The sequence below is a fragment of the Camelina sativa genome, chromosome 6 (genome assembly GCF_030686135.1).
Source record: "Camelina sativa cultivar CO46 ecotype springtype chromosome 6, ASM3068613v1".
NCBI lineage: Eukaryota > Viridiplantae > Streptophyta > Magnoliopsida > Brassicales > Brassicaceae > Camelina > Camelina sativa.
The window spans coordinates 25,654,359-25,678,618 of record NC_141885.1 but is presented as its reverse complement, the minus strand read 5'-3'; the positions used below and the strand labels follow the sequence as shown (position 1 = coordinate 25,678,618).

Below are 24,260 nucleotides of genomic sequence, written 5' to 3'. Positions count from 1 at the left end.
TCGAAGCTAGCTACAGAAACTTTTGGGGTAAATAACATTAAATCCAAAATAAATAAAAATTAGGACAATAAGACTTCAAGTATTTAATTAATACTGGATATTATTATTTTTAATATTCAACTCAGTCACTCAATACCCCGGCCCGTCCTAAAACTTTCCATTATTGATCGATCACTATAACTATAACGATTATCAGTAATCTACTTAGAGATTACATAAACACTAACTAATCATAATTCATAAACAATGTATACTTATATTACTATATGCCTTGACGAGAGATTTCAGATCTGCCAACCAAAAAAGCGCATTGCTCTATGATATAGTATAAAGCATATCTTTCATATCATATATTATAATCCGATCCGTTGCAGCATATGATATTTAATCAGAAATGAAAGTTCGCATATTTTTATTTACACGATAATATAGAACCGTTAAATAATTTTTTTTTAAAGTAGAAAGAAAAAGAAGAAGAAGAGTATGCATTAATTATAGTTGGCATTTTTTATTCAAAAATATATATTAGAATCAGTATATCCCGTATATCTTGTCACATGTAAACTTCCATCGATATTTTGGATTCATTATTTTGCTTATTGGTTTTGATTTAAGGAACCAAAAATCATTAAAAAAACAATTGACAAGAAAATGTTAGATTTAAGAAATATACATTAGTCTGTAGTTTTTTCCGCAAGTCATTTTATATTGCAACCAAAGAAAAGTGGAGGAAGAGATACATCCGTTATGCATGAGAAAAATAGGGAGAGAGGATCGATCGGACCATTGAAAACTTATGAAGGTAGAAAAAGTGTACACAATGCAGATTAGATTTGCCCGGAGAAAAGCGTCAATATTAAAATGGTTAAGGCAAGGCATGTGTTCATGATGTGTTGTATTGTAATGCTAATCAGGTATATGCATGCAAAGCTGAAAGCTTATTCAATAATACGAAAAAAAATATTGTTTAGCACTATCTATACCTAGCCACATCTCTTACGATAATTTTGCCGTCCGTTACTAAATTTAACTATTAAGTACGAGTTAGTGATAAGTTTTTTTAAAGTATGTCAAACAGTTAGTTAATGATGTTGATTATTTTTAATTATTTTTGTTAATTCAGAAAGCTAGCACATATGCATCTCCTTCACAATTTTTGTGGAAATTTTTTTCTCTCTTTCTAATGGGAAAACCTTTACTTTATCATATACATTTTGTCTCTATATAGCTACGACGCATGTATGTACGTATAGCGGTATAGATTATATGTCTTCGTAATCAATAATCTTTTTTTTTTTGGCATACGCCATCTGAATAATCAATGTATTTTAATATTTCATATGCATATCAGTATATGCATGCTTATGTATTCGTAGCCCCCTGTCCACTAATATTATCTATTTTATAATAAAAAGTTCTTGAGATTTAGAGGTAATTATATATTAGAACTACTAGCTATTTTAGAAGGGAATTTAATTCTGATTTTTTATAACAGATCATCATATACAAACTAAAAATAAGAGATCCATTCACAAAATTTTGATCATTTTAGTAAACCAACAAAAAAGTAATAATAATTTAACCTGTTTTCTTATATATGCGGTTGGTTCAACCCGGTTAAAAGAACAATGTTACACTGTTATTATATCCACGTTTGAATCTTGGATAGATAAAAGTATTTGTGTTTGTGAATGCGCCAAAATTAATACTATCTCAAACTTAAAAGAGAATATATAGATCAAAAGTTTGGAAATCCATGATTAACAGAAGAAACCAAGATTAATCACCAATAAACTAACTTAGCTTGTGTAGTCTTAACTTTTGAATAATTCACTTTTACCGCAACAAAGACACACACACAAAATTAGGAAACTGATAGACTCACAAATTAACCTTGAGATGCATGAAAAAAGGTGTGGTCCAAAAATGCAGGGAAAGTTCCTAAAAGGGAATTTTTGGCTTTGCGGCTTTGATGAGTTTTTTTCAGACTATGTCCACTAAAAGGCAAGGCCTGTGGGTTTTACGCTCTTTCCCACCCACTTTTTTTTTCTCACGAATCACGATCATCCACCCCTGCATTTTCCATTTCTTTATATTTCTCCTCACCTATTAAAATTTGATCAGAGTTTCATTTGTTAGGGGTTTTCATTCCTTCTTTTATTACTTCCACTTTAGATCAAAGTATTGGCAAAAACTGATAATTATAACGTCTTATGTAAATTAATCAATTTAACATATATTTCGGCTCACCTATATTTCTACACATTAAATTCCTTTTCCATCTGATAATTTCTCTTAAAAATTATTCATATACACTCGATTCATTAAAAGATACTTAACTACGTATAGTCTATACTTATTATGTTACAAGTGTAACTCGTTAATTTGATGTTCATATGCTAAGCTTTCTAAGCTAAAATATAAACGGTGTTTAGTTATGAATTGATTGTTACAACTCAAAAGCAGTCCCACTTTCTAGATAATTTATTGTTTAGATGTTAAACAAGATTGCTCCACGCGTTACACTACACGTAAAAGCGAATTCGACTTGCTCAAATTTAATACTTAAAGTTTATAGTAAAGACAATAGGAATCTTAAATTGGCATTAATCATGACGGACCATGTGGGGATCTTCATGCCTTGCATATAAGCAACCACAAACTAATAATCACATCCTTCTAATACAAAAAAAAAAAGTACCACATCATATAAAACAATTAGAAGAAAAAAACTATGATACCCTCCTATAGGCCCTCTCTCTTCCTTTTGTATAGTTTTATATCACTAACGATTACATATATTTCATGACACAACATTGCATTCATTCACTATATAATAATACGTCACTTAAGACATTTTCAAATTTTTTAAAAAGTCAATAAATTATTTTTATGAAGACATTTTTGTATTATTATATTCTAAGAAGAAAAATACTGAGTTCTGGACCTCCGTTTTTGTCCGGGTTCATCATGTAGAACGCCTCCGAGTCACGGCTCCCCACGACTCTTTCAAACCTGCCTCTCATATACAATAACTCCCCAAGATCCGTTCCACTTCCAACACCGGACACGTCACCAATACTCTTCGCCGTGGGAATCACTCCTGCTCCAACTGTAACCCTAGAAACCGTGTTCAGCACGCGCCAATCCGAATCAGTACACGCGCCACCACGGGACACCGCGTATCCACACTTCCTCCCGTTGCAATACATCGTCCATTTGGGCTCTTGGAAAAGCTTAGTCCCCGGTCGATGACGCTTCTCGCACTCCAGAGCGATCCTGACGAGTCCGGACGACATCTCTTTGACGAGAGTTGCCGTTGACATGGCTAGGTCAAGAAGCAAGACCGGGTCGGACCTCGGATCGTACTGGACGGAAAACGTGACGTGGCCTCTTCTATGTCCATACAGAGTCCCAGTGACTCTTCTCCCAAGAGAAGATGATCCACCGGTGACGAGTGAGATGAGTTGGTTAGAAACGCCGGAAGAAGAAGACGGCGGAGAAGGAAGAGAGAGGAATTTGCAAGCAGGGATGTTGATGACGTTGATGAGAGAACGCAAGAACGAAGAAAGCTTCAACTGGAGTTTCCCGATACTCCTAGACGAGGACGAGGAGGAAGAAGAGGAAAGGGAGACGGAAGAGCATCTCCTGCAAGGGACGAGGAAGAGTTCGTGTTCAGGGATGGTTGGTATCAAAGAGGAAGAGGACGGTGAACGTCCGTGTAAACCACGCGCCGGAGAAGTTGCGGGATTGATCTTTCTTGTGTCGCAGCTGAAGCTTCTCTGAAGAGCGAGTTCTTGGTACTGCACCATTCTTATGTCTCGATAAATCGATCCACTTAGGAGTAGAGAGGGTTGTTATATTTTGGTAATTGTGTTGAGATATATGAGGAAGGAGTAAGGAAAGAAGCGGCCGACCAAAGTGATGATGAGTGTTCAAAGAGGTGTGGCCGATTTGTGTGTGTATTTATACACATTTTACATGAATATTTTAAAAAAGCATATAGATGTGCGATTATGTTATTTATTGCCTATCATTTGAGAGGTCCCAATAAAATTAAAAATGTATTGTTAGTTTAACGTACATTACTAGAGAACATAGAGTTAGTTTGACAATATCAGTACTAGTAATAAAAGTATATTACTACTTGTTTTTACCAATACGCATCGATAGGCATGTGTATCGAAATTATCTCTTTTTCTAATGTGTTATAGACTTATAGCTTGTTTTATAAAGTACACAAATAACAAATATACGATATGTAAATGTTTAGTTTTTTTTTTCTTTAAGTAAATATGATACGACGACTACGACTATGTCTTCTTTGTCTTAAAAATTGTTTACTTTCATAATCATTAAAACCTCTCGCCTCCATCCTCTTATATCAACCGTCCATTAGGGTAGGTCCACGATGGACCCGGCTAACGACAAATTGTAAATTTTGATTTTTTTTTTTTGAAATTTTATTTTACGTTGACGATCTCTTTTTTTTTTTTTTTTTTGGAATTTTAATATGTTGACATTTGGATTTGGCAAGGGACAACGCAACTGGAGTCGTTGAACATTCGTTGGCTTTAAACGGTGTGTCGTAGAGATTTCCATATTGTCCCGGTTCGTCTGTACGTATAGGTGACGTGGTTCATAAATGCAAGAAAACGATTGTTGCCTAAAGTAATTGGGATAACATTGTTTTTTAGCAATATCACTTCTTTATGGCAATGGTAAACTAACACCACAAAGAAAAACATGTGTCAAAAGTTTAGACAAGTAATGACATTAGCAAATGTTAGGCAACATGCATGTGTCTAATGTTACGGATATGCATAATCCATGCAGCTTAAAGTTGTTTTCCTGCAGATTAAATTTAAACTGTATATAACATAATATGATGTAGTTTAGTTAATTAAGTGCGCGCGTGATTATACTTTGATAGTATATGTTTGTGGATGGAAATCAAATCAAGGCTAGAGATATGTGCGTATAGAGACATCTAACTACCCCTCGTATCACAAGCTAGTTATTTCAAATATATTATAGTACCTTGAATAAATTAATAACGTTTTTTAGGTAATTTTCTGTGTTTAATTTCTCTAATGAAATTTTGAACTCTCGTAAAAGAATATGAACATGATAAATTCGTGTTATGGGGATACGTTTCAAATAAACAGACAACATACATATCCATGATTACAAAAAATTGGACAGTGCTACTAGCCTACTACTATGGAATATATGTTTACCAATAAGAATAATAAAAGAATATCGAGACAAAGAAAGACGGTCTCATACATTAAAAGTGTATGTGTCCGATTGTTAAGCAACCACAAAATTCTTAGAACAATAATATATGTTCGTAAAAATATATGTACGCATGTTTCGTTGTTGGTTTTTTAATAGAAGGATGTTTGTTTTGTTTATACGTTTAAAGATTAAGTGCGAGGCCACAAAGTACCCATAAATACGCACGTATCACCATAACCATCCTAAGCTACAAGTATTATGGTTGAGGCAGATTAGAAAAGACAAAACTGTAAAGAGAGATTAACTACGATAATATCTGGGCGGTTCCAAAGATGAGAATATATCGTTCCTCGTTCATGGTTCATGATGTAAGATGTTGTTTACCTAACTATATATATACGTAACAACCCGCAAACTATCTCATGACACATGTGGTTTCTTTGATCGACTCGTTTGACACGTCGTTTTACATCTACTTTGATAAGTTTTTGAACCTATTTCATTTGAGATGGAAGAAAATAAACGAAAAGTAGAAAGTCTAATGATAAAGACTTTTTAAACCTGAATTTTATCTATCTACGAATACAAGTGTATCTATCATTGCTTATTGTATATTTTGAGTAACGAATTCCTCTCTTCTGATAGCGATTGTGGAATTTTCTGAACTTTCTTGAAACGAGAAGAAGTCTAAATTGCAAGGGAGTTTCATAATCTTTTTCATTGTCCGGTGAATATCTCTCGGGTTCGGCAGCAGCAGCTAGACTCGAGATTGATCCCTTGTGGTTGTAGGAAACAAAGTAATAAAGGTTTTGATTTAGAAGAAGCCGTTTTGATTTTCCTAGTTAGAACATATACGCGCGCATTTATATATATAAAAAAAGTATACCTTTTCACGCCGCTGCCTTTCAGTTTGCTCCCTTATTGGTCTCATCATTTGGTCGTCCAAAGCCCACAAAGCAATTAGTATCCGAGTGTAAAGTGAGGACAGGTCGGAGGATGTCAAACGCTCGAGCTCTCTACCGTTCAATCTCCTGTGAGGATGGAAAAAAAAAAAAAAAGAGAATTGATTTGCAAAGCAAGAAGAGGGAGTCAGTCTGCTGAAGAGTTAAATATTCTTACTCGTGAGAAAGCCACAATCTCTGGTACTCGCTCTGCAATGATTCAGAGTTTCGTCTCTCGAATTTCATCTTCCTTTTCAGATGTAAGAAGAACATGAGAGAAACTTAAAATGTACAAGCTGAAGGAGACATGACCAGAAGAGAGTATTGTACACAGACCAGTAGCGGCGCTCCATCATCTGGGTTCTCCTGTGTTTCTTCAGAGCTGAATTGTTTTCACAATAAATGCAGAGCAAGTCAAGTTTTAGACTTACACAATAGGTTAATAAATATCATAACGTCCTACTGATCGAGAAACAACTTAGAACCCAAGTGATATCTCTCATTCTGGGAGAGAAAGGATTCAAGTCCTACTGATGGAGGTACAAATTGTTCTAATCAAACCTAACAACAAATAAGTTGATTTTTTGATTTTTTTTTATACAGCAAGGAGACTACCTGTTCGTAGAGAATTTGCACGGAACCAAAGCCCACGTCCTTGAACCATCAAGGCCATTTGATCTTCTCCTTAAACGATCAAGATCAGCCTCATCCTGCTCTTGTCTCTTCTGCAAAATTGTAAGGTGGCGATTTATGTCAAGTATCTAAACGCTGGGAAAACTAAGAAGACAAAACACTGGGAATAATTGTAATAAAAGAAGAACAAACTTATTGCAAGAACAATGAAATAGAAAGAATCAAGATTGACTTCTTGCTCGTAAGTAATAATAAGACTTTGGAAAAGGCAACAACACTGAGGGTCCTCAAAGATTCACAGAAAAAAAAATAAGTTTAGAGCGGAATTGAATATGTCGATAACACCCACTCCTCACCTTTTGGTCCAACACAATGCGCTTGACATCCTTTAGATGACTTTGAAGTGCTTGCAGCTCGGTGTAACTCGCATCGTCATCTCTACCCGTCAATCTCCTGAGAGTATATGAAGATAAGACAAAGTCATAAAAACGAATCAGTAGTAGAACAAAGAAAGTAGGCAAAAAGTAAACGAACGAGAGGGCATTACTTGATCAAAAACCGTAACCTCTCCACTTCTTTAAGCAGCTGATGAACAAGAAGATAAGACAATAAATAAAATAGATAGAAATTCATCTGACGAATAAATTGTTCGCAACAAGAGGACAGACAGAGTGAGATGCATATATACCACATTGCCTTGTTCCTGTAGACTTTGTTCAGAGCCAGAGCCACATCCGTATCTGCTGGAAAAAGGTCAAATCTTTTTTAAAGGTTAACAGGGATACTATTGGCTAAATGATTGATCAAATCAAAGCAGCATTCTCCTTTTCAATCATAATCTTGTTGCAGAGGAGGCTTAGTACGTAAGTAACTAGCTAGTCAAACAATGTAGAGAAATCTAGATTTCGCGATGGTTTCCATATTCAGATTAATTAAACAGCAAAACCTTACCTGTATAGGAGCAGCTGTACAAGGTAGCTGTTAGGGGCTATTAACTAAGCTTCCTAATATACACACAAGAATATATGGATTCTTATTCCAAGAAACGTGATGAGGATAAACGTTAAGACTGGACTTGAAATCGCGGAACAGAGATGTAGGGAGACCTTTGGTGAAGATGTCTGCATATTGATGGGATGATGGAACATGGAAGACACGAACCTGGCCCATGGCTACCCGTTCACGGACAAACAAGATATCTAACTCAATATGCTTGGTGCGTTGGTGTTGAACCGGATTGGTGGAGAGATAAACCGCGCTTATATTATCACAGTACACAAGTGTGGCAGTATTAAGAGGGCAATGAAGTTGAAGGAGTAGGTTGCGTATCCATATTGTTTCGGCAACGACATTGGCAACACTGCGATACTTGGCCTCAGCACTAGAGCGGGATACAGTGGGTTGGCGTTTAGAGGACCAGGAGATGAGGTTGTTACCAAGAAAGACGGCAAATCCGGAGGTGGACCGACGTGTATTGGGGCAGCCAGCCCAGTCCGCATCGGTGTAAGCAGTGAGCGTTGTTGTGTTTGAGCGGGTGATGTGTAAGCCTTCAGAGATGGTTCCTTTGAGATAACGGAGGATGCGTTTCATGGTGGTGAAGTGAGGCTCACGAGGGTCATGCAAATAGAGGCAGATTTGTTGGACAGCATAAGCGATATCCGGCCTCGTGAAGGTGAGATATTGGAGAGCTCCGGCAAGACTTCGGTATAGTGATGGATCAGCGACAGGAGGGCCGACAGCAGCGTGGAGTTTGGCCGAAGTGTCAACTGGAGTCGTGACTGGTTTACAGTTGGACATATTTGCACGATGAAGAATATCCACAACATAATTGTGTTGGCTGAGAAACAGTCCATTAGTGTCCCTGCGAACCGCCATGCCAAGGAAATAGTGAAGTAGACCAAGATCAGTCATTAAAAATTCAGATTTGAGAGAGGAGAGAATTGACCTGAGAAGAGAAGGGGATGAAGCGGTGAGGATGATGTCATCGACGTATAAGAGAAGGTAGGCAAGTTCATTGCCTTGACGATAGACAAATAGAGAAGCATCACTTTTGCTGTTCTTGAAACCAATTTTGGTAGCATATTGAGCAAATCAGTGAAACCACGCCCTTGGTGATTGTTTGAGACCGTATAACAATTTCTTGAGCAGGCACACATGGTTCGGTTTTTCTGGATCAACAAAGCCGGGCGGTTGGTGCATATAGACAGTTTCTTCAAGGTCGCCGTGGAGGAACGCGTTCTTAACGTCGAATTGGTGGAGGGGCCAGTCCCGGGCAACAACGAGATCAAGGACAGTGCGAATTGTCGTTGGTTTAATGACGGGGCTGAATGTCTCCTCACAATCAACACCCACCTGTTGCGATTTGCCATTTGTGACTAACCGAGCTTTGTACCGAGATAAGGTGCCATCTGCATTAAATTTATGACTGAACAACCACATAGAGCGCACAATGTTAGTATTCATCGGACGAGGAACAAGATCCCATGTGCCCGCAGATTTTTGAGCCGTGTATTCGGATGACATTGCCCCATTCCAGTTAGGATCACGGGCCGCCTGAATATGAGAACGGGGAAGAGGAGAAAGATGAGTTGTATGAAGAGAGAGGATTCATTTAGGTTTAGTAATACCACTTTGACTCCTTGTGTGGACACGAGTAGGGGCTGGTGGGGGAGGAGCAGGTTGTGGAGGACCCGGTGGTGATGGAGGCACCGGAGGAGAAGGAGGCGTTGGTGGTGACGGAGGTATCGGGGGTGATGGAGGTACCGGAGGTGACGAAGGTACTGGAGATGACGGAGACACCGGAGGTGACAGAGGAGGAGATGGTGGAACTGCAGGAGGTGGTGGAGGAGTTAATATAGGTAAAGAGAGAGAAGTAGGTCTTGTTGTTCCAGGTATAGCATTAGACGGGACAGTGATAACAGGAGTAGAAGTAGAGGATGTAGTGGAGGATGGAAAAATTGAAAATTGAGAGTGTGGTGAAAGGGTTAAGGAGTGGGAAGATGGAGTAGGAAGAGGTGAACTAGATGAAGTAATAGAAAAAGGAAAAGTGGATTCATCAAAAACTACATCACATGAAATAATTATGCGGCCAGAAGAAAGTTCAAGGCAACGATACCCACGATGGTTAGACGGGTAACCAATAAAAACACTTTTAGTGGAGCGTGGTGAGAGTTTATTGGTGGTGGTGGGAAGAAGATTGGGGTAACATAAACAACCAAAAACGCGAAGGTGATCATAGTTAGCAGGTATGTTAAAAAGGCAAGTGAATGGAATTTGATTGTTTATAGCACTCGAAGGAAGAATGTTAAAAAGATGAGCAGCCATGTTTAAGGCTTCAACCCAATAGGTGTTGGGCATCTTAGCTTGAAAGAGAAGAACACGAACAAGGTTGTTAATTGTGCGAAGAGTGCGTTCAGCACGACCGTTTTGTTGAGAGGTATAAGGACAAGAAAACCGAGGTTGAATACCATGAGAGGAGTAGCTGTACAAGATAGCCGTTAGAGGCTATTAACTAAGCTCCCTAATATACACATATAAGGATTCTTATTCTAATAACCTGTTGCTGGAGAACTCGCAGAAATTGCAGGGCACTCTCATCTTCTTCTTCTTCATAGTCGTCGGATCGAACGAAACTGCGAGATGGTTATACTATACATACTTGTATGGGGAAATTGGGAACATATACTGTATATAGAACGACTAGAAAAAGAAAAAAAAAGGAAACAAATTAAGCGTTTATAATTTTAATTTAGGTTTTTTATTTGGGCTGCGTCTATTATTTTTTGGGCTGCGTTTTAAGGGCCTACCTTATTTAGAATTAGAACCCTCTTAAACCCCCGGTTTCCACCTTGACACATACATTACACCAAGTTTCACTCATACATACATGTTACCAAAAAAAGCATCAGTGAATTCTCAAACCTAGAAAAAATCTGCTTATGTGAAAATTTGTAAGCAAGATGAGAGAGAGAGGTCTTTTCTTCTCCAACGTTGCGGCGTTTTAGTATCCTCAAACTAGATGAGATTCACCTTCAATGTCAAAAGCACTTTTCTTTACCCATCCACTAGTTTATAGAGATGTGAATGCGAATGAGACACATTGACGTTACTTATCTTTCCCTTCTTTTCTTTTCTCTTGTCTATATTGATTGATTTTGGTATTTTTCGAATATTTTTCCAAAACTGCTCTTCTTGGGGGTTTGTTTTGTTGAACCATCGATTCAAGACTAGACCAAATGTTTTACTTTGGTCAAACTGTAATGACATTATGGATTCAGAATATTAAATTATTCTTATATGCAAACCAAAATGCAAACATGTCATTCATATCATTGCAAATGAGTCTTGCATAGCATTGCAAATTGTTCAATTCTTGATCATCTTTGATGCTCAAAGATGCTCATTCAGACCTCGAAATCCTTGGTACAGCTGATCTAGAAGTAAGTAATGCTCAATGATTGTCATACCTGTCAGCTCTCTACCATTCATTCTCCTGTGAGGAGGATTCAAAAGAAAAAAAACCCGATAAGAACCAAAGTGTTAAAAAAACATTATTATTATGCAGAGTAAATAGAGTGTAAAATGTCATTACTCCTTCAACAGCCATAATCTCTCGAATTTGCTGTGCATGGATTCAGCTTTTCGTCTCTCGTATTCTATCTGACTTCGAGACTGCAATAACAGAAGCAATGAGAGGCAAAAAAAAGAAGAGACATGACCGCAAGTGAATATATACATATAAATAGGTACCAGTGGTGGTGGTGGTGCTTTATCAGCTTGTTTCTCTTGTCTCTCTCCAGATCTGTTACATATATACCCAGAACAAGTCAGGCTTTACTTTTGCACAATTGGTCCAATAAAAAAAAAAAAAGAAAGACAATGTTTTTCTGCACCAACTTGGAACCTAACCTGATTCCATAAGTGATCTCTAACGGGAGGATCGGATTCAGCAATAAAACAACTGATTCCATATCTACTTTTTTACCCCAAGTACTGATTCAACAAAAGAAACCTAAACCCTTTGGACAAACCCAACCAAGAAAAAAATCCTTTTTAGCAACAACAAGATTACCTGCAAGGAACCAAAACTCTTCTCCTCCAACCTTCATTCTCATCCCCTGCTTCCTTCTTCTGCAAAAATGAAAGAAGAATACTGCAAGATCAAACATGGTGGATCTATAAGGAAAAACGAAAAAATAAGAAAACAAAGAAGACGCAATATAAGCATTGCCTTCTTCCACATCAATTCAAAACTTCACAAACAAATCTTGTTTTGTTGGGTAATGTACTGTTTAAAATCTTTACCTGTTGGCGCAGCCTTTCTGCCTTTTCGAGCTTTATTTTGTCCTGTAATAAATTTAAACAAGATGTTTTAACTACATTTTCATTAATAGGAGAAAGAAGTCGTCTCATCAGTTTCCTGCCTATAAAATTTGTGTATTAAGCAACCTTTTGGTTGGTCACAATGTCCATGACTCGGTCTAGATGGTTTCTAAGTAATAGCAGCTCCTCGAAACTCGAACCGTCGAGATCCTTACCAGTCATTCTCCTGGGAATATAAATGACAGCTCATACGAACAGCAGTGGAAAAGAAAGAAATAGACAAACTTAAGAATAAGAAACGGGAAAATGTTAAATGAGTTATATATACCTGGTCAAAAGCCTTAATCTCTTGAGTTCGCTCTCCATAGACTAGGCAAGTGGTGTAAGAACCAATCAAAACAGAGAGAAAGATAAAAAGTTGATGACTTGAAAAGAGTTGCGGATATTTGTGAACATACCAGTGCTTCAAGTTCTTGTTTGTGTGGGCTTTGTTCGTATCTGGAAACCCAGAAGAAGTCAGGGTTTAGGTTTTAAACGGTTGGTTTGATGATTACAAGCATAGTAGTACTTATGTTGAAGAGTACAATCATGAACCTTAACAGACCAAAACTTAGAACCTAGAGCTATAGGGATCCCTATAGTAATAGGCTAAAAGCTAACCAATCAAAAGAAACTCCAGGATCAGATTTTGCGATGGCTAGGGTTCCATATCAATAACCTAAGAGCTAGTTCAACAAATTACCTAAACCTTAGAAAACAGAACACTTGTTCGTCAAGATTGTACTGTGAAGAAGATATACCTGCGGGTGGTGGATACTCCGCAGAAATCGCAGAGCACTCTCGCCTTCTTCCGCAACTCTTTTGGCTTCCTCTTCAGCTTCAGCTTCAGCTTCATCTTCATCTTAACCCTCTCTCTCCCCATATCTCTGTGTAATCCGGATCGAACTAAACCCAAAAACCCCAAAAGAAAAGTGTTTTATAGGAAAAAGGCTGAGATAGAGACGGCGATTGAGTTTATTAATTAAATATATTATTACATCCTTTTGTGCTTAAAAATTTCCTAATATTTAATTTAGAAGAAATTGATTTTATTATCTTAACGAATAACAATAAAATTCAGAGAAAACAAAATATGTAAACTAGACGCAGGATTATATTTTTATACTACAGAAAGAAATAGGTTCAAATCATATTATTACAAGAGCTCGAGCTCAGAATCCACTAACTAAACTAAAGGCATAATAAATTTAAATTTCGACCAATGAACACAACAGACTAGTTAAAAAAAGCAGTAAAACAGATCACATCTGCTCAGGTTCCTGTCGCGCTGCAATCACTCTATTCAAATGATTCTGAAGCGCGCTCTGCCAGGCCACAAATTCTTCATCACTCATTTGCAGATTTGCATTCACTGCAGCCATACTCTCAAGAAGCCTTTCCACAGCTATCGTTGCCTCGTTCCCAGATGCAACCATATTACCAAAAAAAAATATTAAAAAATTCACAGCCCTAAAAAGGTTAGAAAAACGAAAAAAATATCAATTTTCTAGGGTTTGAAATCGAAATTTTTATCTTGTTACCTCCTTGGCACGCACATGCTCTCAGTTGTTTGGATTGGAATCGGAAACTAGGGAGGGTGTATTGAACTTGATATTTTAGAAAATTTGGTGGGATTTTAATATTTTAGAATTTTGAGAGATTTGAATGTATTTTATGAGATTTGTGGTTATTTGTTAGAGATTAGGAAAAATGATTTGTGATTTGCTGAGATTTTATAATTGGATTTTGGATGATTTTAGGATATTTAAAATAAAATATAAGGAGAGCATCGTTATTATATGTGATTTGTTCTCTTGTTCTTTTTTTCTGTTTCAACGTCACGGGGAACGATTTTAAAGTCTTAAAGAGAAAAGTGAACAAGCTAAATGTTCTAGTCTAAACATATATATATGATCAACCAATATATCTAGTCTACTGACGCATACTTATGATAGCGACAGACGAGACAGTTATGAATTGGAATGGAATCATTACTACTGCACCTATTTTGTGGTAACAATGTAAATCTTTGAGCTGGCAAATTTGAGTGCATCTGAAACTCCTGGATAGAATCTGCATATATAGTATACGCTATATATCAAAGCTAAATGTGCAAGAAAATTTGGAACCTTGACTTAATTGTTTGTACAATATTGGTCTCAAACTTGTTTTTCCTAGTAGTCTTTGATGTTGAAGACATACCTATTGGCACCGATCCAAGTTGTCAAGTCCTCGTTAATCCAATCGTCTCTAACTTTTCCAAACAAATCGATCAAAGCATTTTTATCTTCATCATCTACAATACAAATATAATCTCTTAAACCAAACTAAGTTCAATGAAGAATGTTCTGATTCACTCACTGTAGACTTTCGAATACAAGGTATCTACGTCTCCAATAACAGCCGCACAAGTAGAAGATTCTCATAGCCAGTTTCCACCACAGGTCTTACCTACAAACACCAACTCTTGAACTGAGCTAGAAAAGAATTAAGTGATACCAACAACACTTTACGATTAAGGGAGAAAGTAATTTACGTATGCATCTGATCGACGATCCATTCCTCTACATTGTTACCACTGGCATCATTTCAATTTCAATAGAGCTTCCCTAATATTACTACAACAACTCTCACAAGTAATTTAAAATTAAATTTTTAATGTGACCTTAGCATTTGGGATCTCTCTTTGAAGCATGAAAATACAAGCATTCACGATCTCAATATCATCACTACTCAACTTCTCAGGCCAAGCTTTCATATTAGCACGGTAGCACCACCAACAATGATTAACGAATTCTAACTATCCGACTGAAACATGACCACGACGTGTCCCGTTGGCCCATCATTCACAGATGTCACGTAATTCAGATGAACCCGGGAACACCAACGCCTCAGCAATAAGCTTCCCATACACATCCTCACCCAAACGACCAACGAAGTAAGTAGGATACGCTGCCTGGTTTGCGCCTTCTTGTCCGGCGAGCGTTTGCACTGTCTTGGCCGAGATCGTTTTCCCTTCCTTGGACAATCTCTTGATCTCCACATAGATGTCGATCGGCGTTTTCATATCCCACAGCCGGACGTGAGAGACGACGAGAGAGAGAGAGAAAACGTAAAAATTATGCAATTGGTTTCGTACTCCTTTTTTTATTCTTTTGTTTGAAATCCTTTAAAGTCGCACCTTTGAGGGTGTGATTTTATCGCTCATATTTTTCAACTAAAAATGTTTTAAAAATCTGTTAGAATCACTTAAAATTCTTTTTTTAAAAAAAATTGTGATATTTTGAATAACAATAGATTTTAAGTGAAATTTATAAATTATTAATTCAATAACAGATGATTGTGAATTATTTTAAATAATTTCTATAAATTTCAAATTCAAAAACACTAGATTTTAAAAGATTTTTAAGAATCACCAATTAAATAATAGGGATTTTAAGAATACCCTAAAATCTTATAAAATATTTAGTTTAATGCACCCCTAGGATTCGTGAGATAATTCGAACTCGCTCACTCACTCACTCACTCAGAGTAACCAAACCTATAAAATCTTCTCGACCCGTAAGAAAAGGCTTATTTTATTTATCTAAGCCCATATAAATTAGGCTTAATATGGGCTTATGGAACTAACTGAGACATGGCAGTGAGTTATTTATTGGTTGGAATATTGTGGTAAACCTTGGTGTAGAGCGTACAATCTATTATTTGGGAGCTTCAAAATTTCTATAATATTAAGGCCATGAATGTTTGAGAGATATTAGGTAGTTTTTAGATTATAGATTTTTGTTTTTTGATTTTGGTTTTTAGATTTTGCAAAATAAATTTAAAAACAAAGAAAAAATTAGAAAAAATGTTTTTTTAGAGGAAATCTCAAAAACTCATTGAATTGGGATTTTGAATTTTGTTAAGAAATTAGTAAAATCTTCAAGAATCTGGATTTCCTATTTTTTTTAGAGAAACCATTTTTCATAAAATCTTAAATGGTTAAAAAATAAATTTTTGAAAAATCTAAAACCAAAAACCATTTGAAAAACCACATCCATTCAAGGCCATAATCTATTTGAGTTATTTTATTTTGGTTCAACTAATGAGTCACACGATTGAAAATCTTAATAATTCATTTTTTTAAGAAAGAAAGAAATTAATAATTCAGTCGCAAGCCTATTAGGCTCAACTAATGAGTCACACGATTGAAAATCTTAATAATTCATTTTTTTAAGAAAGAAAGAAATTAATAATTCAGTCGCAAGCCTATTAGGCTCAACTTTTGTACAAATATTTTAACTACTTCAGTACCTTAGGTACCTCCGAACAAGTGTTTCAATACCTTCAGTCATTGATCTTGTTGCGAAGTACGTCTGCTTCTCGGTAATTTTTCTGGCTGCGTTCTTTTGTTCTTTGTTTTACTAAATCATTGACATCCTCTGGAATAGTAGATGGATCATCTATTCTCGCAAACACTATGATAGAGTCTCCATCTCCCACACAATTGGGATCAACCCGAAGCGTGTATTGATTTACTGTATTATCTTTACGAAAAAATGAATTTAATTCTCTCATCAAAAACTTTACAAAAAAAGAGCAAAATGTAACACTTCCTTTACGTCCTTTCTCTACAATATCTCTCTATGTAACAAGTAAACGAGGAACTTCATCTCTAAATCTCCTTCTGATTGTGAAATCGTAGGAACGAGTTAACGTTTCTCTAAATCTTCTCAAGTCAAGCTTCACGTTTTGTCCTTGTAGATATATTTTCTTAGTATATTCCCATCCTTTATCGTTGAGACTATCCGGATCTCGGATTACAGGATCATCTTTACCATATTCTTCATATAAAGAGCTCTCTCTCGGCGCAATCTTGTATCCAATGTACTTCAATCCTAGCTTCTTCGCCGGTTCTCCATAGTATGTCTCTGCCGCCCAATCCGTCCCTAACGGGATGATCTGAATGAAGACTGTTTTCGGTTTCAAGAATAGGAAATGAGTCATTGCTGCTCCATGTACACCGATCATTACATCGCTCGTGTTCATCGAACGATAAATCTTAGCCATTTCCGTTGTCTTTTGTGGTCTTAGAACCTCGACATTAAATCCTATTTCTTCTGCTAGCTCCACGAGAAGTTTCTCGTTAAGTATCGCCCTCGATGATCCGTTTCTTGATAGAATCACCAGTTTTGGCTTCTTCTTGAAATCGGGTACTGCGGTCACGTTGGCCTCTGTTTCCTCCTGGACCAAGCTTTGGATACGATGAGTATAACCACGATCCAAAACGTTTCGGAAGTCAACAATGGTTTGATTCCCATTGACCAGTGAAGAATTCACAGTTAACTCGTCGTGAATACGCAATCCAACTGTAGCTTCTTTGAAACAATGAGTTCTCGCATCTCCATTGAAATCAACCAGAGGGTAATCCGAGAGCTGCGAAACGATGTCTCCATACTTCATCTCCCACCAATCATGATACTCAACGATGACAAACACAACTTTTTTCTTGTAATGCTGCGAAGTTATAAACAAAGGGATGATCCCGTCGTTAAATTCGTGGTATACGTTTCCCGTGTATCCACCAGTGGAGAAGAACACAGCAGGAACATCGTGGAACACATCGCATACACTATCTGAAGATTTGTTCGAATCTTTGGTGATGAGGCTGAGTTCTTGAACAGTGTCCATCACACTAGTCTCCCATTTTCTCGTGTAAGGTTTGATCTTTTCCGGTTTTGTGTTGTCCTTGGTGGAGGCGGTAAAGAGGAAGACTGAGGAAGAAGCGGAGTTTAATCGGACATCACCTTTCATAACACATATATCAGATCTCAAACCGCTTCTGTCGCAACAAATGGTTCCTGCGTACAAAAAGAAGAATCAATAAGTTTTCAAAAACTCTGTCTCTAATATCAAGATGAAGAGATCAAAACTCTGTTTTTTTCAGGCTTTGGTAAAAGAATGAATCGGGATAAGATTTTTGAAAAAGAAACAAAAACAAAAGACTAACCATTGGAGATTTCTGAGCACAGAGGGGTAGTGAATGGCTCGTTGGAACTAAGACCTTCGATTTCTCTGCGGAACGAATCTGGAAAAGAGTAAAAAACAGAGAGATAAGTGACAGATCAAATAGACAAAAATAAGATTGGGTGTGTTAGAGTTAGAGAGAGAGATATAGTAAGTAGTTAAGTACCTAGGAGGGAGAGAGTTGAGAAGCCGAATAGGTAATAAGGAGACAAGACGAAACAGCAAGAGAGGAGAGAAAAAAAGAGAAGACAACGAAAGTTTCGTTTAGCTCTCTTGGAGTAGCAGCAACCGCTTCCACCACTTTCCTCTTTTCTTCCATGGTGGATGATTAATCTCTGGTACTGCACCATCTTCTGAAAACCCAGAACGCAGGCTTTCGATGTTGATGAAGGGTCTGGTCTGATCGATCTTGGTGATTTCGGTTACGTTTCAAGCACAAAAACAGAGATTAGTTTTTCACTTTTCTTGGGGACGAAGCAGAGAGAGAAAGAGAGATAAGATGGGTGACTCTGACTATGAGGATACAAAGAGACTTTTTAATACATACGCATATATACATACAGACTATATATGGAACCGAGTGAAACAATGATGAAAGGTAGCATCTCAATTAGATACCAGTTTTTAATTAATAGTATTTGGGGTTTAGTGGACTTTCCTCTCGTTTTGGGTAAGAACACGGAAACAACAGAGAGGAGACGGCTGTCAACTCAATGGTTTGGTCAAAAGTCAAAGAGAGTTTAACTAGAAAACGGCGTAGCATTTGGTTTCGTGGGCCTAGAACGGCGTGACGTTTTTTAAAAAGGTTCATATGTTCTCTTTTTTTTTTTTTGGTGGTGCATGTGCATGATGCAGAACAACCGCTTTGACAACGGATTTCGCATAATATGATTATGACTTATGAGCTAGCTATTCGCTTTACTCTATACCAATTTACCAAATGGAACGAACTGTATCTTTGTCAATTATTAACCATAAAAATTGCAATATTAAAATGAGTATTATAATTTGAGACTACAATGAGATCTCATCCCTTCCAAGTTCCAAAGATTTATACAAAATTCAGACGATAGATTAACTGTTAGATTTGTATTTCTCTTCTTCTGCTTTTAGCTTTATTGTCAGAAACTGTCGGATAAATTTTTGTAATGGTTTGGAAATTTAATGACTTTATTATCTTATACTACTGTATTTTGATTGATAAATCTCTGTCAATGGTGGAATCTTGAATTAGGTCCGAGTGAAATAAAATTTATAAGTATGGTATAACTTTTAGAACTACAATTTATCATCTTTACAACGACTATTTGATACATTTTCTTTATTCTTCCCGCGTTGGCACATGACCGCCACCATTATTGAGCCGACCCCAATTATATGAAGACCAAATAATTAGTTTGGTAAAATTGTCTAGATTAATAAAAAAAACAAGGATACATAATTTTCTTTTGAAAATTAAGAAAAAACAAAATAATGATCTAGTTGGATGATCCTTAAATGAAAGATTCACAATGTGACTTTGCAGCATAGATATGATGACGATTTAAAATGAATTATAAATCTTTAGTTTTTTTTAAAAAAATGGAGAGATCGAATCTTGACGTGTTCAAAGTTTAATCTCCGCCAAAAACTTGCTAACAAAACGAATCTGCCTTTGGAAGCAAGACCGTTATATATCACCGTTTCACTTTATTTTCCATTAAATCAAACCAGATTTGAGTGAATTGAATCCTAAGGCTGGATCCCTTTATCGAAGGATTTACAAACCTTTATTTAATAAATCAGGGCTTCTATATATTTGATAGAATAAGCAACCTTTTGTTTTGTTTCGTTAATCCCATGTGTTTGTTCTTGATTATGGTTTCTTATGGGAACATTTCCTAGCATGTATGTTGTTTTCTGGAAATGGTAATGTTATATCGCGGTAGCACTTGTTACAATATCCAATGCTACCCACACAACACGATCGATATGTTACCTTTTCAACAATATATTATTATATTTCTACATATGTATCATCACGAATTGCTTTTGATCCACTACAGAAATTGAATTTAGTGAAGACCAAAGACCAAAACATTGCGATTTGGAACTCTTGCTATGTATTCATACCCATGTATCATCGCATATATCATATGTCTATCGACAGAATCAATTATGGTATATGCAAAGTTCAAACAATTTAGTTCCATCACCTGTTCTAAAGTAGTATATACTAGAAAACTTAAACATTGAATCCCGCTTATTTGGCTCTGAATTGTGATTATAATCATCTTATATAGCAAACGTAGTAATTGTTTCTCTCCGGCTGTTTTGTGTTAAAAGCCTTTTTCATCTTACAATATATAGAATGCCAAGTTATCTTTGGCCAATTACTATCCAAGCACATGTAATACATATCATTTTTTTCAGATTTACTTCTGTCTTATTTTTCTCTCGTGTTAGTCACATTCCCTGCGTACTTCGCTACTTAAGCTAACCTTTTCGCAATCACCAAATAAACCCTATAAGTTTTGTGAATGATGGCGCATATTACCTTTTTACTCCGGGAGGATACAAGTCCATCTTCTTGTCGTAGAATGTTTACCTGGCTTGTTGTTATGCACTTATGCCCAAATGTTTCAATGTTTTGGTAAATGGAAATCATCGGAGATAGATAAATGATACGATGCCAACAATTTTAATAATCTACAAGACTACAGTTAATGCAATATTCTTTATTTTGGTCACTGATGGAATATTAAAATTGCTGCAGACTTCTATATAATATGGCATGGTAAAAATGTACAACTAATAAAAATAAATTCTGTGACATTTAATGTCTAGGTGTAATAAGTAATAACATTAGATATAGGATTATATATCATTTTTCTTTGGTTTACAAAGCAATATCTTAAATATAAAAGATTAATTATAGTCATAATATAAAGGGTAAAAACTTATCCTGAGTAAAAATATAGGATTAAAAAAAAAATTGTGAAGTTACAGAATCCTTTATATGTCAAATCCAAAGCATTCATATTTCATTTCAAACAATTAATTTCTGTAAATTTTGTGAGACACGTACAAAACAAAAAGGGGTGATATATAACGTGTCATCTTCAAAAGTGAATTTATCAGTTTTTTGTCTCACGTACTAATGTTTAGCTATTTCAGGTATAAAATTACCCAAAAATTTGGTTTATGTATTTTGGTTATGTATTGAACCAAGTTCAAAAGAGTCCATTAGGTGACCCATTTATGGATTAACAAAAGTACATAAGCTCAATGCCAGTTTTATTGTATCTTCCAATATCCAAACAACTACCAAGTTTTTTTTTAATTTACATATCCAAACACTCCAAAACTCTTCCAACTAAATCGAACACATGCGACCGGTATGACTTCCCTAACAAGTCACTTATTTATTTTTCTTCTGTCCTCCTAAAACGGACAAGCAAAGCTATACTGTATTACAAATAAAATAAAACAAACGTCAATCGCTGGAGAAAATTAATAAACCGTCCGATTGATTATTAGTAGGTCCCAGTGAAACCAACGATATAGATCATCTCTACAGGGTGCATCTCACCGCAGGGAAACTTGTCCCTATGTCTTTGTCTATAAATCAGGACACAAACCTACGGTTTCTCTCCTTCTCTCCACAAAGTTGCATCTCGTGTTTTAGTTTCTTTGTCTCCCTTTTTTTTTTCTCTCTCTCTCGCGAAGAAGAAGAAGACGAGAGAAGAAGAAATCGAAAGGAACCCTTGTAAACCAACCGATTAAGATCTCGATTTTTTAGGGTTGTTGATTTTAATTTTTTTTTCTGGGTTAAAAAAAATTAGGGTTCTTGTGTAATCATGTCGGATGCGTATTGTACGGATTGTAAGAAGGAGACGGAGTTGGTATTCGATCACTCAGCGGGAGACACCCTTTGCTCCGAGTGTGGTTTGGTTTTGGAATCTCACTCCATCGACGAGACCTCTGAGTGGCGTACCTTCGCTAATGAGTCTTCCAACAGCGATCCCAACCGTGTCGGTGGTCCAACCAACCCTCTTCTCGCCGATAGTGCTCTCACCACTGTCATCGCCAAGCCCAATGGTTCCTCCGGTGATTTCTTGTCTTCTTCTCTCGGGAGGTGGCAGAACCGTAACTCCAACTCCGATCGCGGTTTGATTCAAGCCTTTAAAACTATCGCCACCATGTCTGAAAGGTAGTCCCATTTCTGATTTTTTTCGTTTATCTCCCTTTTGAGATCCCCTTCTGAGATATTGGATTTGGACTTTACTAAGCATTGAAAGCGTTTAGATCACATGGTTTCTAATGAGAGTACAAGGTTGTATCCGCTTGGAGATTGGTTTTCGTATGTGCTTGCTTTGATTTATATCACACACCTTTCGTTATTTGGGAATCTTGTTACCGGATCCACCTCTTGCGTTATTGTTACACGTTTGAGAAACCACATTGTCAGTTACAGAACAAAAGGAGGTTCCTTTTTAATGTTTCATTGAGAGAGTTTTGTCTTCCCTTGCACTTTAATGTTGTGTTTGTCTGTACTTGAAGAGGTGTTGTTGCTGCTGTTGGTTTAGAGTGTTTGTTTTGTATTGCCCGACTCATGTTTTGCTGTGTATTTTTACATTATACTGTTCCGTGGGAGAATACTCACTTGGTTGATATTTGTTTTTTCCAGGTTGGGACTTGTTGCGACTATCAAGGTAAGCTTGTTCGTCTGTGTATATGTTAGTGGAACTTATTTGTCAATTTGTGCGTATTCATTTACAGCTTTGTTGGCCGTTTGCTATGTGTAGGATCGGGCTAATGAGATATATAAGAGGTTGGAGGATCAAAAGTCAAGCAGGGGAAGAAATCAGGATGCACTTTATGCAGCCTGCCTGTACATTGCCTGTCGACAGGAGGACAAGCCACGTACTATTAAGGGTACATTTCAAAGATTTCTCATTTGAGAGAGAGTCTTGTTATCTCTTGATATAGCTTTGCCATAAGTCAATCAAACTTATGTACTTTGTGTATAGAAATATGCGTCATTGCCAATGGGGCAACAAAGAAGGAAATTGGCCGAGCCAAAGACTACATTGTTAAAACATTGGGACTGGAGACTGGCCAGTCTGTGGAACTAGGCACTATTCACGCTGGTGATTTCATGGTGAGTTTGTCTGAATCTGCATAGAATAATATGTTGCTGATTCTAGTGTATTCTTTTATTTAAATATGGCTCTCTTGATTTTGTTGGCTGCATTGAATTTGTGGTTTCATAGCTCTCTACTTGCTGATATTGCAGAGAAGGTTCTGCTCTAACCTCGGGATGTCCAACCATGCGGTTAAAGCTGCTCAGGAAGCTGTGCAAAAATCTGAGGAATTTGACATAAGGTACGTTTCAGTTATTTCTCCCCAGATACTCGTGACCAAGATGGACATAGCAGAACTGAAAGATCTCTATTTGGGATCTTGCAGGAGGAGCCCTATATCAATAGCGGCAGTGGTCATTTATATCATAACCCAGCTTTCTGATGACAAGAAGACTCTCAAAGGTTTGTTTGTTTTCTTTCTTTTTCCTGGCGCATTTATTCGAGTAAAAGAGTTGAAATCATCAAAAACCTTTAGACTGATTAAATACATGAGATGATGCAGACATATCGACAGCGACAGGAGTAGCAGAAGGGACAATAAGGAATTCATACAAAGACTTGTATCCACATCTGTCAAAGATAGCACCAAGCTGGTATGCCAAGGAAGAGGATCTCAAAAACCTCTCAAGTCCTTGAAGATCTTTCTTTTTATTCTTCTATTATGCATGCAATAGAGAACCTATCTTATATTAAATCCATATATTGAGGAAGATACAAAAGCAATTGTCCCTCTCTAGTAGAGAGGCTATTGGTCTTTTTCAAATCGTTTTTGGAGTCCCTTTTGCTATAAGATTCTTGTAATGCGTTGAAGAACCATGGAAAAAAAAAGAATATTATTATTCTATAGTATGAACTATTTTGTCCTCACTTTTAGTTCCATATCGTCGTATAACGGCGAGAAAAAACTTGGCTCCGAAAGGGTTGTTAAAGCCACGAAACTTGTTGAGTT

General features: G+C 36.7%; 4 protein-coding genes and 1 pseudogene across 7 annotated transcripts; 1 reads left to right on the top strand and 4 right to left on the bottom strand.

Moving 5' to 3' along the window:
• Positions 1 to 2,582: 2,582 nt before the first annotated feature.
• On the bottom strand, positions 2,583 to 4,057 carry LOC104793080 (protein MIZU-KUSSEI 1 pseudogene; annotated as a pseudogene). Its single transcript, XR_015559495.1, has one exon. The product of XR_015559495.1 is annotated as a protein MIZU-KUSSEI 1 pseudogene (transcript).
• A 1,756-nt stretch (positions 4,058 to 5,813) lies between these two features.
• On the bottom strand, positions 5,814 to 7,448 carry LOC147942999 (uncharacterized). Its single transcript, XM_087456257.1, has 6 exons — positions 7,363 to 7,448; positions 7,172 to 7,268; positions 6,798 to 6,907; positions 6,361 to 6,432; positions 6,128 to 6,272; positions 5,814 to 6,017 (listed from the first exon to the last, which is right to left on the bottom strand). Exons 1-6 carry the CDS (start codon positions 7,446 to 7,448, stop codon positions 5,814 to 5,816), a joined length of 714 nt encoding a protein of 237 aa, XP_087312383.1.
• A 3,565-nt stretch (positions 7,449 to 11,013) lies between these two features.
• LOC104793078 (uncharacterized) lies at positions 11,014 to 13,513 on the bottom strand. Of its 3 annotated transcripts, XM_019226774.2 has the most exons (10): positions 12,938 to 13,133; positions 12,596 to 12,635; positions 12,466 to 12,506; positions 12,264 to 12,363; positions 12,120 to 12,161; positions 11,887 to 11,945; positions 11,724 to 11,807; positions 11,565 to 11,616; positions 11,407 to 11,486; positions 11,014 to 11,307 (listed from the first exon to the last, which is right to left on the bottom strand). In XM_019226774.2, the coding sequence occupies exons 1-10, from the start codon at positions 13,057 to 13,059 to the stop codon at positions 11,205 to 11,207; spliced, it is 723 nt and encodes a 240-aa protein (XP_019082319.2). In that variant the 5' UTR covers positions 13,060 to 13,133; the 3' UTR covers positions 11,014 to 11,204. The 3 variants fall into 3 exon arrangements, with proteins under 3 accessions (XP_019082319.2, XP_010517657.2, XP_087310873.1); XM_010519355.3 differs by lacking the exon at positions 11,724 to 11,807 and having other exon boundaries at positions 12,938 to 13,513; XM_087454747.1 differs by lacking the exon at positions 11,014 to 11,307 and having other exon boundaries at positions 11,403 to 11,486.
• Positions 13,514 to 16,706: 3,193 nt separating this feature from the next.
• Positions 16,707 to 18,785, bottom strand: LOC104793077 (xylan glycosyltransferase MUCI21). The gene is made up of 3 exons (XM_010519354.3): positions 18,352 to 18,785; positions 18,169 to 18,246; positions 16,707 to 18,019 (listed from the first exon to the last, which is right to left on the bottom strand). The coding sequence occupies exons 1-3, from the start codon at positions 18,533 to 18,535 to the stop codon at positions 16,803 to 16,805; spliced, it is 1,479 nt and encodes a 492-aa protein (XP_010517656.1). The 5' UTR covers positions 18,536 to 18,785; the 3' UTR covers positions 16,707 to 16,802.
• Positions 18,786 to 21,575: 2,790 nt separating this feature from the next.
• LOC104793074 (transcription initiation factor IIB-1) lies at positions 21,576 to 24,178 on the top strand. The gene is made up of 7 exons (XM_087454746.1): positions 21,576 to 22,377; positions 22,855 to 22,879; positions 22,973 to 23,102; positions 23,198 to 23,328; positions 23,464 to 23,552; positions 23,637 to 23,713; positions 23,814 to 24,178. Exons 1-7 carry the CDS (start codon positions 22,025 to 22,027, stop codon positions 23,945 to 23,947), a joined length of 939 nt encoding a protein of 312 aa, XP_087310872.1. The 5' UTR covers positions 21,576 to 22,024; the 3' UTR covers positions 23,948 to 24,178.
• The last annotated feature ends 82 nt before the right edge of the window (positions 24,179 to 24,260 follow it).

Coding starts and splice junctions, on each gene's coding strand:
- LOC104793074 (XM_087454746.1), top strand. CDS start 22,025: ATGTCGGATGCGTATTGTACGGATTGTAAGAAGGAGACGGAGTTGGTA. Junction 23,329..23,463: donor TTCACGCTGGTGATTTCATG/GTGAGTTTGTCT, acceptor CTGATATTGCAG/AGAAGGTTCTGCTCTAACCT. Junction 23,714..23,813: donor TGACAAGAAGACTCTCAAAG/GTTTGTTTGTTT, acceptor GAGATGATGCAG/ACATATCGACAGCGACAGGA.
- LOC147942999 (XM_087456257.1), bottom strand. CDS start 7,448: ATGAATTTCTATCTATTTTATTTATTGTCTTATCTTCTTGTTCATCAG. Junction 6,908..7,171: donor GCATTGTGTTGGACCAAAAG/GTGAGGAGTGGG, acceptor ACAATTTTGCAG/AAGAGACAAGAGCAGGATGA. Junction 6,273..6,360: donor AGATTGTGGCTTTCTCACGA/GTAAGAATATTT, acceptor CCATCCTCACAG/GAGATTGAACGGTAGAGAGC.
- LOC104793077 (XM_010519354.3), bottom strand. CDS start 18,535: ATGGTGCAGTACCAGAGATTAATCATCCACCATGGAAGAAAAGAGGAA. Junction 18,247..18,351: donor CTCAACTCTCTCCCTCCTAG/GTACTTAACTAC, acceptor ACTCTTTTCCAG/ATTCGTTCCGCAGAGAAATC. Junction 18,020..18,168: donor GTGCTCAGAAATCTCCAATG/GTTAGTCTTTTG, acceptor TTTTGTACGCAG/GAACCATTTGTTGCGACAGA.
- LOC104793078 (XM_019226774.2), bottom strand. CDS start 13,059: ATGGGGAGAGAGAGGGTTAAGATGAAGATGAAGCTGAAGCTGAAGCTG. Junction 11,946..12,119: donor CAGAAAGGCTGCGCCAACAG/GTAAAGATTTTA, acceptor TCATTTTTGCAG/AAGAAGGAAGCAGGGGATGA. Junction 11,808..11,886: donor AGAGTTTTGGTTCCTTGCAG/GTAATCTTGTTG, acceptor TTGTTGAATCAG/TACTTGGGGTAAAAAAGTAG.